Here is a 15,437-nt window from a genome sequence, read left to right on the forward strand (position 1 = left end):
TGTTTGTTTCTATTTCTTTTTTCTTTTTTCTTTTTGGTTATAGGGATGATGCATCTAGTGTAATATAAAATGCAGAATTTTTTATATAATATTGAGGTGGTAGTTTTTTTTAATTTTTTTTTTAAACGCTCAATATGGATGAGGATTTTCTAATTTTTTTCGGAAAAACTCACGGATTAATAGCCAGGGAGTTTAAACCCATGTGGGTCAAACAAACGGTCACCAAAGAATTGAGTGAGATCTGCAATCAAGATCGATAGTTGATAACAACAACAAATAAGATTGAAAGAAACGGAAAGGACATTTAATACTTTTTTCTTGTTGGCTCTATAAATTAAAAAAAAAAAAAAGGATTTTATATAAATACATTAAAACATTTAAGATGAAACGTTATCGAGACGCCGTCGAAACGTAATTTTTTTTTTTTTGCCGTTTAATAAAGTGAATTTTAATTTTGTTTTTTTTTTTTTTTTTTTAGGAAAGGAAAAAAAAAAAAAAAAAAAAAAAAAAAAACAGATGAAAAAATAGTCATTTTAAAAATAAAAATAAAAAAACAAATTGAAAGATTTAAAATTAGCACATTTATTGCTGCTTGGCCGCTGAGGGTCCACGCAGAATAATGGCAGGAGGGAAACTGTCCTCATGACGAGTCTCCTGGCCCTCAAGATGTTCTTCTTGGCCTACACGTTTCAGTTAGTATTGAAGTTTGCTTTCAAATTAAATTTCCAATCAAATTAAACCATGGTATCCAGTGGTTGATATATAATAGGTGATTTATTAAAAAAAAAAAAAAATTAAAGACTTACCAGGAGCATATAATCTAAAAATTTCACGCTTCTGATCAGCAGCAGCCTTTTCAGAAGCAGACTGTTGCTGGCCGGCAGCAGTAGCAGCCAAAGTTGGGGTACCAGCAGGACCAAGAGCAGGCGAGTTTGCGGTAGATTGAGCGCGGGTTTCTTCAAAGGGAATAAAAGCCATTGTGTATATATATATAATGATTTATAAAAAAAAAAAATAATAATTGAAATGAAAAAAGAAAAATAATAAAGAATTTTCCGGAGTATTAGTTTGGTTATAAAAGTATTAAAGGGTGATTAATTGATTGATTGATTGACAAGTGCGGAGTGCGGTGTACTATTCGGAGTAACGATGGTGCCAGACGAACTTGTTGAAATGATTGATTATAGTAAAAAAGATCAAGTAAAAGAAAGAAGAAGAAGGAAAAAAAAAAAAAAAAAAAAAAAAAAGATTGTAAAATCCAGGTGGGCTTTCCAGAATATTTATATTTTTTTTTTTTTTTTTTCTTTTACTCAATCTGAAAAATTTTTCACACTTTATGTCTGTTGTTATTATTGTTTGTTGTCGTCATAAAAACATTTTTTGGCTGACTCTTTTTTTTTTTTTTTTTTTTTTTTTTTTTTGTTTGCCTCCTCCTCCAAAAAAAAAATTACCATTTTCCACTCACCCACCCCCTCTTCTGTACGGCTAGTTGTCTTCAAAAGAGTCACAAGCTGCATCACTTACGCTTACCAATGGGTAATGTAAACTTACTTATTAATATCTTTTGTTATTCATATTCTTTTTTTTACATTCAAGTCAAAATGTTTCCACATGTAAAAACCAACCAAAAATCTTCATCTCCACCTTGAAAATATATATATATATATATATATTTATATATATTACCGCAATCATTTTTTTCTTTTATACAACAAAATCACGGCATATTCAATCACAGCACCTGCACATATGTCTGAGGGAAAAGCCCCACCCGGCCATCCTGTGTCTGGCCAAACCACCATTGATCGTCTGTTTCGTCTCCATGGTCCAGAATTGTAAGCTCGTCACCTGCTTGGAACGATACATCGCCAGCTTCTTCCCCACCAAATGTAAACAACGCACGCGCACGCTCATTCTCAGGCGCAATATTGCGCTGCGGTGTCGGCTCCCCAAGCACTGTACGGCTGCGTAGCCGGTCACTCACTTCGTCACCAAGTGTCCACGTCCGCGCAGCTGTTGACATGGACGCGCGCACACGCGTTCGCAGAGCCTCCTTAGCTTCCCTCTCTTCAGCGGCTTCTGCAGCAACATCTTCAAAGCTTGTCACAGGGCTACGGCCATAATGGAACCCGAGCCCTGCAGAATCCTCAGTCATACTCAACGTGCGTGCAGACCGTGTACTCGGCGACCGCACAGGTCCCTGTGACGAATGAGTCTTAGCCAAACTGGTATTAGAAGTGGTGGGCGATGGACGTCTAAAGAATGAAAAGCCGGCTCCAAACGTACCAACTCCACCAACACTGGCACTGCTATGGTGACCACTAACACCAGCACCACCAGACACTGGAGAAGTTGGTGTAGACATGATACCGTGGAGGTGGTTTGCATCGTGCTCTGCAGCTTGCAACAGATCGGCCTCCGCGCTGAAAAAGCCCAGCTCTGCAGACGAAAACTGAATGTCCTTGACGTAGCGGTTGGGCACAAATGAAAAAGCCTTGTGGACCAACCCTTGAGTCGCATGCAACCCGGTCTTGACCACGTTTTTGGTCTTGTGTTGCGCACGCTCCATAGCCTGCTGGCGTCGCGCCAGTCGCTCTTGGCCAATCGGTGTCTCTACTGTCTTGCCCTCCTTAATTGTTAAGATTCCTTCTTCATATCGAGGCTGCGTAATTACATAGCGAGCCTCCCACGAATCCAAAATGTTGACATAATCGCTGGGCTCTCCAGTGAAAAGCGGAGAGGGCGAAGGACCCGTGGTTCCGAGCCCGTTGGTGCTTCTCTGGGGGCTGGTAACACCGGTTGAAACAAGATGGCCAGACAGGCCTTGGGGTTGAGCATAATTGGCAAGTAGTCGTTGGGCCTCCTCAAAAACTTTGAGTTGTGTTAAGTACAAGGACACCGTCATGTGGTTGAGGAACTCCGACATGTAAGTGAGAACATATGGAACAGTTGATTTGACCTTTTCATCCAGCTCGTGAAACATTTCCGTAGCAGCCTCAAGTTCTTGTTCCTGGTGGGCCAGAGATGTTTGCTCCTTTTCGGAAAGAGCCTCACCACCGTGCCGTTTCTTGTTGAGACGTTCAAGGGCATTATTGTTGCGGTCAAAGTCAACCTTTTTGTGTTCACGTTTGGTGAGAAGCTTTTGCACACTTTTAAGGCATTCCTGAGCCTCACCAATCCGGGTAGAAAATGGGCCCTCCAGGGATTGAAGGTAAGGGTCAATTGCATCCTTCATGGCACTGCCTACAAACTCACTAAACTGAGCAACAGCTGTCAAGGAACTCTCAGGGGTCTCCTGCACCACGCGGTAGGCATTTTCGTCGCGAATTGGCTCATAAATCTCTCGGAACGCCAGGGACAGTGACTCCTGTGCCGAGCAAATGTCCCGCCATGTTGATGCAAACTTTTTTGTTTCTCTTGCCACTTGTGATAACGCCTCGTCTGCTGTGACAAAGTCTTTTGTCCAATCAATGATAATCTTGTCCTCAATGCTCTTGTTGCCCAGGAGTCTGTGGGGTGTACGGACAATGGCTTTCTTAGCGCCTTTAAGCATTTTGAAATAATTTCGAGTTTTATAGATATATGATTTCTTCTTCTTTTTGAATAAGAGTGGTAACTTTTAAAAGAGAAAAAAAAAAAAAAATCGTAAGCTTAATAGTGTGGGAAAAGAAAAAAGTTTGTAATCTAAGGAGGAAGTTTTGAACAAGACGAGGGATAAAAAAAAGATATAAAATAAAAAATAATAAAAAAAAAAAAAGCCCGCAGGTTTTTTTTTTTTTTTTTGGCTGAGAGAATTTTAAATGTCATGGCAGACTGGCACAACTGGCACAGCTGGCAAGGCAAATTGGCCGGCTAGTAGGTGTAATTGCGTGGTGGTGGGCCGTTAAGCGAAAAGGCAACTGTAGAGTATTTGGTTTACTGTCTGCCCACCAATATATATATATATATATATATATATATATATATATATATATGGGGTTTTGTTACATGTTTTAATCATGTGATGATAATGTAATAATGTAACAATTTTAATTAAACCTTGTAACATATATTCAAACCTAACCCTATTACAAATTTTTTTATTTTTTTTTTTATTTTTTTTTTTTATTTTATTTTTTTTTTTTAATTTAGCTTACACAATTGCAGAGTTGTCTTTCAGTTGTACTGCTGGACTTTTGTTAGGCCATCACACGATCTCCACATTATTATACTACCACCCAAAATAGCTTTAGATATTCATCATCATTATCATCATCATCATCATCAACATCAACATCAACATCAACATCAACATCAACATCAACAATACTAAACTCAGTACCTAACATACCCGTACTTAGCTTCTCTTCTTTTTCCAACTCATGGACTCTCTCGGCTCTCTCTCTTCTCATCTTCCTAACCGTCCACCGGTCGAGCAAGAGCTCGCCACACTCGAGGCTAACATCGTCTCCGAGTTTAAGACCGCCGCACGAGCAGTCACCCGTCTTTACACACTCTCCGGTTCCAAATCCAAGCTGCTCAAGTCTCAAGGATACATGGAGTGTCTCAATGATCTTATTCAACTAATCACCGGTGCTAATGCTGAAACTACCGGTTCTGATCTTACATCAACCACGCCTTGTTCATCTTCTTCTTTCTCTACCTCCACTTCCTCTTCCTCTTCCTCTTCTTCTTCCTCTTCTTCTTCCTCTTCTTCTTCAGCTCATCACAATTACAACCATTCAACGGTTACCCTTGAAGGAATACTAAACTGGGCACTCAATAAGCAACATAATATGAACGCACAAGCTTCTTCTTCTTCTTCTTCGTCTTCGTCTTCTAATTCTAATCCAATTCGTTCATCAGTTTCAAAAGATTCAGCACGTTCTTCTTCTGCTACTCATCAAGACTCAGCTCAGAATTCCCACGCGTCTAATATTAAAACAACTAGCCGATCCACTCCTACATCTACAAATCAATTCACATTCACATCCTCTCTCCATCCTGCATACCTTTCCACTGAAGTCCCGCCAACTTCCTACAATGGCAACATTTTTCACTACAACCCTGGATCTGCCAAACCCTCATCAGATTCATCCTCAGGTTCTCCAGATGAGAATTTTACCAATAACCTCAATCACAAAGCTGCTCTTGCATATCATAGAACAAGTCCCACTCTTTGTGACCAAGATGAAGCATCTGATTCTGATGTTTTGGAAGACATCAATGATGATGAATACCCTAGTCGCTTAAATAACCATCACCGCCAGCAGCAACAGCTTAAAACTAGAACACGGTCTTCAGTACCACCAGAAGCTTCATCTACTGCATCTTTGGATATCATGCAATCTTCTGCTAATGTGAGTTCTTCATCGTCTGCTGGTGTTGGTGTTGTTGGTGCTGTTGCTGGTTCTTCAGTTTCCGAGTCCGTAGTAGTTTCTCCCATAGAAGCGGACACTGCGGCAACAATGTATTTAACCAACGAACAACTAAGAATACTAGGAGGGACTCCAAGTAATCCCTTAAAGCGTAATATTTATATGGCAGGAGTTACTGGCGCTTCTTCTTCCTCTTTAGGGACCGCATCCTTGCCGTCCTCATCGGCATCCGCAGTAGGTTCACGCGATGATAGTGGAGCAGTACCCTTATCGGTACGTGATGGATCACTATCCCCACAGATTCCTCAGCAACAACAGCAATATTCTTCTTCTCCTAATATTTCTTCCTCTTTGTCTTCTGCCCTGGATGGAGGGAACACTTCTTCTGCATCATCATCATCATCATCATCATCATCTAAGGGTTCATATGCTGCGCCAGTATCTGCATTTTTCTATAATAGTAATATTGAGCCTAAACGGCAGCGGTTTTCTTAAATGGGTGTTTATATTTTATTATTATTTTTATTATTCTAATGAATTTAACGAAGTCATGGTTTTTATTATTATTATTATTATTTTTTTTTGTCTTGTACATTTTGGAGTTGATATATGAATGAGCGAGAAATAAGTAAAAGAATATATGAAAAGAACAATTTTAACCGAAATTTGGAAATTTTCTTCTTTATTTTATTTTTTTTTCTTTTTTTTCTTTTAATTTTTCTTTTAATTTTTCTTTGCGATTTATAAAATATAAAAATGAAGTTCCATAGGTTCGGATTTAACCCAAAATTGTGATTATGTATTCAATTCGTATATTAAGCTAAATTTATTTTAGATATAGATATAGATATAGATATCAGAGCAAGACAGAAAAAAAAAAAAAATGAAGAAGAAGAAGAGCGGTTAAAATTTACATTTTTATGATTTAAGATTTTAAGAAAAAAAGAGTTAGTTTTTTAGGTTAATTTAATTTGATTTAATTTAATTTAATTTTTTTTATTTATTTATTTGTTTATTTAATTCATTTATAATAATAATAATATAATTAATTTTTTTTATTAATTTAACTGAAATGTCGTTATATCAAAGATTTTATATGAAAAATCACATGTCATTATTATTATTAAAAGAGAACAAGAAAAAAAAAAAGACATTTGTTATTATTAGGTAATTTCTTATATGTTCTGTCTTGAAAGTTATTATTAATTTACACGTGCAAGTAATTTCCCATTATCATATATATATATATATATAAAAATTCCTTTTTTTTTTTTAATTTTTATTTAATATTTAAATATTTAAATATTTCAAGGCCGTACATAATTATTATAATAATAATAATATATATTTGACTTTTAAAAATTTTAAAAATTTTTAAAATAAAGGAAAAATAAATATAAACTTATAAGCATATATTAACTTCTAACTTTCCCTTTTTGTTAATTTTATTTTTTATTTTTTATTTTTTATCTTTTTCCTTTCTTTTTTTTTTTTTTTTTTCCCCATTGTATTGCTATTATGTTTAATTGAGTCATCTAAAAGATGGCTTTCATGTATTTGCATGTATGTAAGTATGTATGTATGTATGATAAATCACTTTATCTATGAAAACGCTTTTTTTGCCTTAAATAGAGAATAATTATTGTCTCTCTTAGAGTTACGCAATAAGCCCTAATTTTATTGCCGATATTTGCGGATATTTTAATAATAATAATAATAATAATAATAATAATAATAAAATAAAAAAATAAATAACTTTCAATCAATTTCTTCTTCTTCTTTCTTTTTTTTCTTTTTTTTCTTTTTTTTTTTTGTAAAAAGTGGTTTTTTTTATGTTAAATGTTCTTCTCAAGGTTCAAATTCCCATTCGGTTAAAAGAAATAATAATAATTATTATTATTATTATTATTATTATTATTATTATTATTATTATTATTATTATTATTATTATTATTATTATTATTATTATTATTATTATTATTATTATTATTATTATTATTATTATTATTATTATTATTATTATTATTATTATTATTATTATTATTATTATTATTATTATTATTATTATTATTATTATTATTATTATTATTATTATTATTATTATTATTATTATTATTATTATTATCATCATCATAATTTCTTTAATATTTTAATCAGTTGGTTTTTTTTTTCTTTACTTTCGTAAATCTTTTTTTCAGAGTGGGGAGGGGGGAGAATAAATTGCTTGCAAAAAATTAAAATAAAATAAAAGAAAAGATCTCTTGAGTGCCTCGTGTTAGGTACCACTAAGGGTCGATCCCTTCCCATCTTTTATTATTATTCTCTTTGTTTTAAGAAAAGAATCCATTCTTTCTAATTATTTGAATTTTTATATTTATTTTATAATTATTGTCGAAGACTCCCTTTTTGTTATTGAAATATTCTTTTTCTTTTTTATTTAAAAAAAAAATAAAAAAAAAAATCTAAATATATATATCCTTATAAGCATAATTATACTATCCGTTGGACCTTAATCATGTTCTAGGAATTGTATGGAAATACGGGAAAAAGAATTAAAAGAAAGAAATAAACCAGTTAGCAAGTAATTAATACAGTTAGTTATATGCAAATGACAAAATGGATAAATCCATCCTTCCAAAATGATCATCACTAGTTTGTTACTAATGGATGAAGAAGAATCAGGGAAAGAAAAAAAATGAAAAAAAAAATAAATAAATAAAATAATAAATAAAATAATAATAATTTAAATGTTTTTTTATTTTATTTTGGGCTATTAATTGCGGTAAATGATTAGACGTCACTTTGAAATTTTTTTTCTTATTAACCAAATACCCCGATACAGTTGTCCAGTTGAATTAGATATATATATATATATATATATATATATATATTCATTTAGTTAAAACATTACTACATTCTTTGTAACTTAATTTTGGGAAATACGAAATTCTTAGATAGTTAAACTATCAATAATGCCTCTATCTCTTTTTGTGAAAACTTGTAAACAATTTATTTTAAAAAAAAAAAAATAAATAAATAACAAGTGGTATTATTTATTATAATTATATTAATAATAAAAAAATAAAAAACAAAAAAAAAATATATTTTTATTATTATTTATCCAATAGCCATTTTGAAAAAAAAAAAAAAACTTTCATTTCATTTTAAAATTAAACAATGCTATGTCTTGCATTTTATATATATATATATATTCCTACTAAAGAAACTGATTATAATTAAATTTAACTTGATTTTAATTAACAAATTTCTTAATTTTTTTTTTTTTTTAAATCAGTTATCTGAATGAGCTAGTAGTGGTCATTTGGTGAAAGAAATCCTCTACTATGGATAACAAACAGTAATTAATAATTAGCAATCTTCATAAGTGTTGAGAAAAAAAAATTATTATAATCATTATTATTATAATTAAAATTAAAATTAAAATTAAAATTAAAATAAAATTAATGAAATTGGCAAATAGTTGCCAAAAATCTAGATAATACAAGTCATCATTTTCCATATTAAATAAATAATATATATATATATATATATGGATTTTTTTTTTTCAATTCTTTCTTTCTCTCTTTTGAATTTCTCATCATTTTTTTTTTAAAGCTCAAGTTATCAGTTTATCTAATAACTCCTTCCATTTTTATTATAACGTATTTTTACAATATATTTTAACATTAGATAGAATATTCCTATGCAGAATCAGCTGTTTAATAATAATAATAATAATAATAATAATAATAATCAATCCAATAAAAATCTCTTGCAATAATAGTTCAAACAAAAAGTGGCACTAGCGAGTTAAGTTGGTGATTTAAAGTCTCGGCTCACAAAATAAAAATCACGCGGAGGTCAAACCAACCCCATATATAAAAAAAAAAATACAAAAACAAAAAAATCCATTTACATATTTATTATTATATTACAGCACATTAACATTGCAGTCTCTTTCTAAGAATGGTGTTTTTTTCTTTTTCTTTTCTTTTTTTTTTTTATAATAATCATTCTGTTGATAAATATATAGCCATTGGCTCAATTAGGAAATATTTAGATCTTGTGGGCTTTGGGAATTTTTTATTTTTTTGTAAAGACTCGTAAATTAGGGAAAAAATGGAAGAATGAAAAAAAAAAAAAAAAAAAAAAAAAAAAAAAAAAAAAAATTTAAAAAATTAAAAAAAATTTAAAAAAAATTTAAAAATGAAAAATGAAAAATGAAAAACTTTTATGGATCTATTTTATATATATAAATATTGTAAACATAGTATAAATATAAAAAAAAAAAAAAAAAAACACCTAGCTAGTTTCTCTTTCTACCTAGTGCATATAATAATACCTGATATAAATCATAACCTGTAGATAGTTAAAAAAAAAAAAAAAAAAAAAAACCTTTGACTGTCTTTACTTAAAACTAAAATACGTATTAGGAGAGTCTTAAATTTTTAGTTTGTTTGGCTTTTTTTCCTTTCTGTACATTCCCCTTTCTTCCACCCCTTTGGCCATTCCCTTATTTCTTTAGTGCTTCTTTTTATTTTTGATTTGAAAAAAAAAAAAAAAAAAAAAAATTGTTTATAAATTTATAAAAATTGTTTAGATGTAAATATATATAACCTGTTGTTGTTTTTTCTTTTTTTTTTTTTAATGATGATGTGATGATGTAGTATGTGTGTGGGTGTATTTATTTATTTATTGTTTATTTTTTTTAATATATACTCTTTTAAAATGTTAGAAGGTGACAAAAAGAGACGTTTTCAATGTGTAAATTTTCAAACAGAATATGAATAAAGTATGTTTTAAAAATTGGATATATCTATTACCTTGAGACTTAATATTGCATTTCATTAAAGAAATTTTAAATGAAATCAATTAAGACTTAAGACTTGAAACCATTTTTTTTTTTTTTTCACAAAGGAAGTTTTTAATCAAACTGATTCAACTAAAGATATTTTAAATCTAAGTAATTCTATTATTATTCTATACAGGTAAAATATTGTAAATGCTATAAGATTATTCAAGATCAAGCCAATATTATATAGGCATGAATAAAGAAAAAAAAATATATATATACTTTAGGATTTAAAAAAAAAAAAAAAAAAAAAAAAGAAAGAAAAAAAGAAAAAAAAAATTAAAAAATTAAAAGAATCACATTACAAGTAAAAAAAAAAAATTTAACACACAATCATTAAAAAAACAAGATAAAAAAAACAGACGTAAATAATGCACAAGTTTAAAAATTTAAGACTCAACCGCTCTATTGAGGAGGGTGAGGATGCGGGTGTTGTTGGGTCATATACTGAACCGGATTCTGCTGCTGCTGTTGAGATGGAGGTGCAACCATCATTTGCGGTGGTTGTGTAATCATTCCATGCCCTTGAGGAACAACAGGTGGAACTCCTGGATGGCCAGGCATCATCGCCATCATAGGTGGAGAAGGAACCGGAGCAGCAAAATGCATTTGAGGATGATGCTGTGGAACTGGATGGAACTGGATATTAATCAGCTGCGGCTGAGATTGCTGTTGTTGCAATTGGCCCGGTGGTCCTTGAGGAGAAGGATGAAAATGTTGAGGAGGAGGAATCATAGTAATCTGCTGCTGCTGCTGCTGCTGCTGCTGCTGTTGTTGCTGATGCATCTCATGCACATGTTGTGAAGGCATTTCCGAATGCTCGGGCTGTGGCTGTTGCTGTTGCTGGAGTTCCGCATTCATGGGAATGGGAGACTCTTCAGCTAATGCCATTTGGGACAAAGATGGGGAGGAGGAAGAAGGGCCTTGGTGTCTGTGCTGTATTTGTTCATTGACTAAAACACGAGTAGCAGCCAAATTGTCTCTTGGGACTCGAACTAATAAAGGACATCTGTTTTCACCATCAAGCACATGCTCATCAAGCCATTGTCCAGCAGTAGTTCTCAGACCACAACGGCAAGTACCAGTGTGGGCCAACTTAGCATGCAAATCGCGGAATGAACGCACCTTCTTCTGATCATCAAAAGTAAAGTGACCATGGAGCAAGTGCTTCTTAAAATCATATGGTCGATTAAACTGGCCCTGCTTATGTGGGCAAGCATCTCGGCCAAATGGACATTCAAACCGGGTAATCTCCAAGTGGGTGCGCAAATGCCGAGGCAAATCACGACGAAAGTACTTGCCACAAATTTGGCACTGGTATTTCTTCTCCATGGGGGTAAGAGTGCCCTGTGAAATAGATGATGAGGAAATAGAAGAAACGAGCGTAGAAGGAGGACTTGAAGTGGAGTTGAGAGCAGTTGCAACGGCTGCGGCTGCGGCTGCTGCTGCTGCCGCAGATGATGGAGTGGAAGAAGAGGCGAAAGAAGACGAAGCTGGAGGAGATGATAAAGAAGATGCAATTGGAGCAGATGCTGGAGTAGAAGCTGAAGCTGCAGAAGAAGAGGAAGAAGAAGAAGACATTGAAGGAGGAGCAGAAGCAGAGCTAATGATGGAAATAGAAGAAGCGTTTGAAGAGTATCCAGAAGTTGAAGAGATGATTGATTTTGAACGCTTGTTTTTGCGAGGTGAAGAAGAAGAAGAAGAAGAAGAAGCAGTATCACTAAGAGAAGCTGCACGGCCCTTCTTTTTCGGAATGGTTTGTGATAGTTGAGAATTACTATTGTTATCTAAAGCCTTAGATGATCCACCAATTGATGCTGACGTGTCGAGATTTGGGGCCGAATGTCTGGATTGTACTGCTGGTGGGGTGGGGACCGGCAGTTGATGAGGAGCCGCTTGAATAGAAGCTGGAGCAGAAGCTGGAGGGAAATTGAAAGGTTGCATTGACATCACTGAAACAACAGGCACTGGCTCGACTGGTTGATTTGAAACAGCAATTGCCCCATGACTTGACTTCATAAAACCGGTTGTGTTTGGAGATGTTGGAGCACTATATTGAGGAGGGTGCATGTGGGGGGATGATACCACAGAATTTGTGAAAAATGTGCTGAATTGTTGTTGCTGGGGTGTTGTCTGCTGCTGCTGCTGTTGTTGTTGTTGTTGTTGTTGTTGGGTAGCAATTCCATCAAACATTGGAGGATCCAAAACTCGAATAGGTGAACGAACAATTGATTGTGGAGAAGAAGCTGCTGAAAAGGGGGCTGCTATAATACTGCTATCGTCATTGGAATAGAATTGAGGCGTTTGTTGAAGAGCCTGCTCCTCTTGTTTGACCATGATGTGTTGCGGTTGTTGCTGAAGATGTGATTGCCTCAGCGAATCTTCCGACTTGATGACTATTTGTTGTTGTTGTTGTTGTTGGTTGGAAGGCACCATCATTTGAGGCGGTACCTGGTGAGACTCTATTTTCGCATCAGGACGCGCAATTGGCGCGTAACTATACCATGGACCAGTTGTATCGGTCATAGGTTGTTGCTGTTGTTGCTGAGGAGTTTTTTGGTCTGCTGTGATAAAAATAGGTTGTTCAAATGGACCAGTTGTTGCAGCCACAGAAAGAGCAGTTTGAGAATTGCTGATCGGGATATAATCAGTAGGTGAAGTGATAGTCATTCCTGGAGAGGTTGTGGCTGGTGTAAGAACTGATGAAGAAGGTGGGAACGCAGAGACTGGTGAAAGTGGAGTTACCGAGGTTGTTGTTGTTGCTGCTGTTGCTGTAGCTGATGTTGTTTCAATTGAAACACCTGGTGTAATTGGAACATTTGCTGCAACAGCTGCTGCTGCTGCCGCTGCTGCTGCCGCTGCTTCTGTTGTGCAGATCCAAGTCATGTTGTTGTTGAAGGTCAGTATTGGAGAGGCTGATGCTTCAATACTGGTAGCCACATACTCGTTATTTATGTACTCCGCATAATCTGGTCCACTACCATTTGAGGTCATGTAAAGAGGCTCCACCATTGAGGAAGTCGAAACTGGGGTAGTCAGAATAGGAGAATTCATTTTTTGAGTAGTGTCATGACCCGCTGTTGTAGTTGATGTTGTTGCAGGTAAAGAAGTTGTTACCACCGTTGTATTGACTAAAGGAGCAGATGTGGCAGGGTAGAAAGAAAAGCGACCACGGTTCATGAGGTTATTAAGAGGTTGTGTTGGAGGTTGTGTTTGAGGGAAAAAAACGTTTGTAAAGTGGATTTGGTTATTGTCAACCGCAAACATTCTATTTGATTGTGAAGAAGAAGAAGAAGAAGAAGAAGATTGGTGTTCTTGTGGGATAAGGTGTTGTTGTTGTTGTTGTTGTTGTTGTTGTTGTTGTTGTTGTTGTTGTTGTTGTTGTTGTTGTTGTTGCTGTTGCTGATAAATAGTTGGAGGAACCTGTTGCTGAGAGATAAATTGATTTTGGCCAGGTACCAATTGTTGTTGTTGTTGTTGTTGTTGTTGTCCGTACACTAGGGGAAGACCTTGTTGAAGGGCAAATGGGTGTCCTTGAGATTGAATCTGAGGAGGTTGATGAAACTGTTGTTGTTGATGCTGCTGAAACTGCTGCTGCTGTTGCTGCTGCTGCTGCTGCTGAAACTGTTGCTGTGGAATAAAGTAACGGAACTGTTGAGGAACTATATTAGTCGTCACTTGGTGATGATGATGATGATATTGTGGTTGTTGTTGTTGTTGTTGATATTGTTGTGGTTGTGGTTGTGGTTGTTGGGCTGTAAGAATTTGTGGACCCAAAGAAAGGGACGAAGAAGCTTGTTGTTGTTGGTGAGAAATGAGAGTGGAAGCAGGAGTACTGGTGGTAGCTAATGGAGTCGTCTGGTGTCCTTGCTGATTTGGCTGGCCAGACATGAACCAATTTTTAGTGCAAATTAAAGGGGAAGAAGAAGAAAAAGAAGAAGAAGATGAATAAAAACAAGAAGTTAAGCTTTGGTTTATACTGTCAAAAGTATTATTCTCTTTAGGTTTGTACTGTGACTGAGATATCTTGCTGAAGACATAAGGAGGACTCTGGTCAGGATAGTATGTCAACGGCACAGTTGGAAGAGAAAGAGGAGATTGTGGTGAAATAATGGGTGCTAGCTAATACTGGCGATGACCGGTATGATATGTAAGTGGTGAACTATACATTAAAAAGAATTATAGGTTAGCATTGAAATGATCGATAAATAAAGGGCGAATAATATAAGAAAAATAAAATTTGAGGAAATAAATAAATAAATAAATAAATAGGCGAAGAAAAAACCCAAGTAGAAATAGACGGAATGGTGAGAAAAGATTTGGACCAAAGGGTTGAATCAAAGGGTTGAACTTGGTCAAGTGCATTACATGTTCCCAAAGATTTTGGTTTCCATGACACGCGTAACAAAAATGATATTTTGCAGAAGGGAAAATAGATGGAAGAAAAGAATGAGAGCAAAAAAAAAAAAAAAAAAAAAAAAAAAAAAAAAAAAAAAAAAAAAAAAAAAAAAAAAAAAAAAGATCACTTACATTTGAGATTGTTGATAACTTTGGTACGCACCAATTAGAAAAAAAAAAAAAGGAAAGAAAGAAAGAAAGGAATATCTCCAGCTATTTGTATGTGTTTGTATACTCTAGGCTGTGTGTGACCCTCTCAATATATATAGATTGGTGGTAGTGCAGATTAAATATATCCAATGGAAGAATTCCAGTTCAGGGGGGGGGAGGTTTATTGTGTGTTGTGAGTTCTTTTTTTTTTTTTTTTAGGTTGGACTTTGAGTATGAAAGTGCAGGCGTTTATATATATATATATATATATATATTTTTTTTTTCGGGAAAAGGGGTGTTAATGTAAATTGTTGTTTTTAAGAAATGCAAAAAAAAAAAAAAAAAAAAAAAAAAAAGAATTAAAGTATGATTGATATTATAGATAGATAGAAAGGCTTCTTCCAATTGATGTTGTTGTTATTATTAATTTTGATGATAAAAGACAATAGATCAAGAATGGAAATTATAAAGAAAGATTCTTGAAATGTTGTTGATGATTATATTGGAAGCTATTAGCTTTTATATGGTTGTAGTAGTAATTGTTGGTGTTGTTAGTGTTGATGTTGTTGATGTTGTTGATGATGATGATGATGATGAGAAAGGAGGTAAAAATAAAAAATAAAAAAAAAAAAAATGTTCAAGGGGATGGGGAAAAAGTCTTTATTTATAAAAGGGTAAAA

The 15,437-nt window shown here is 33.9% G+C and overlaps 4 protein-coding genes across 4 annotated transcripts; 1 reads left to right on the forward strand and 3 right to left on the reverse strand.

Moving 5' to 3' along the window:
* Nucleotides 1-582: 582 nt before the first annotated feature.
* SAPINGB_P000054 (uncharacterized protein) lies at nucleotides 583-978 on the reverse strand (the record flags this gene model as incomplete). The annotated part of the gene is made up of 2 exons (XM_031994779.1): nucleotides 583-680; nucleotides 807-978. 2 exons carry the CDS (start codon nucleotides 976-978, stop codon nucleotides 583-585), a joined length of 270 nt encoding a protein of 89 aa, XP_031850670.1.
* A 754-nt stretch (nucleotides 979-1,732) lies between these two features.
* On the reverse strand, nucleotides 1,733-3,553 carry SAPINGB_P000055 (uncharacterized protein; the record flags this gene model as incomplete). The annotated part of the gene is made up of 1 exon (XM_031994780.1): nucleotides 1,733-3,553. The coding sequence occupies one exon, from the start codon at nucleotides 3,551-3,553 to the stop codon at nucleotides 1,733-1,735; it is 1,821 nt and encodes a 606-aa protein (XP_031850671.1).
* Nucleotides 3,554-4,361: 808 nt separating this feature from the next.
* SAPINGB_P000056 (uncharacterized protein) lies at nucleotides 4,362-5,852 on the forward strand (the record flags this gene model as incomplete). The annotated part of the gene is made up of 1 exon (XM_031994781.1): nucleotides 4,362-5,852. The coding sequence occupies one exon, from the start codon at nucleotides 4,362-4,364 to the stop codon at nucleotides 5,850-5,852; it is 1,491 nt and encodes a 496-aa protein (XP_031850672.1).
* Nucleotides 5,853-10,614: 4,762 nt separating this feature from the next.
* Nucleotides 10,615-14,100, reverse strand: SAPINGB_P000057 (uncharacterized protein; the record flags this gene model as incomplete). Its single annotated transcript, XM_031994782.1, has 1 exon — nucleotides 10,615-14,100. The coding sequence occupies one exon, from the start codon at nucleotides 14,098-14,100 to the stop codon at nucleotides 10,615-10,617; it is 3,486 nt and encodes a 1,161-aa protein (XP_031850673.1).
* Nucleotides 14,101-15,437: the final 1,337 nt, after the last annotated feature.

This window comes from Magnusiomyces paraingens (genome assembly GCF_902498895.1).
Source record: "Magnusiomyces paraingens strain CBS 517.90 genome assembly, contig: contig1, whole genome shotgun sequence".
NCBI classification, from domain to species: Eukaryota; Fungi; Ascomycota; class Dipodascomycetes; order Dipodascales; family Dipodascaceae; genus Magnusiomyces; species Magnusiomyces paraingens.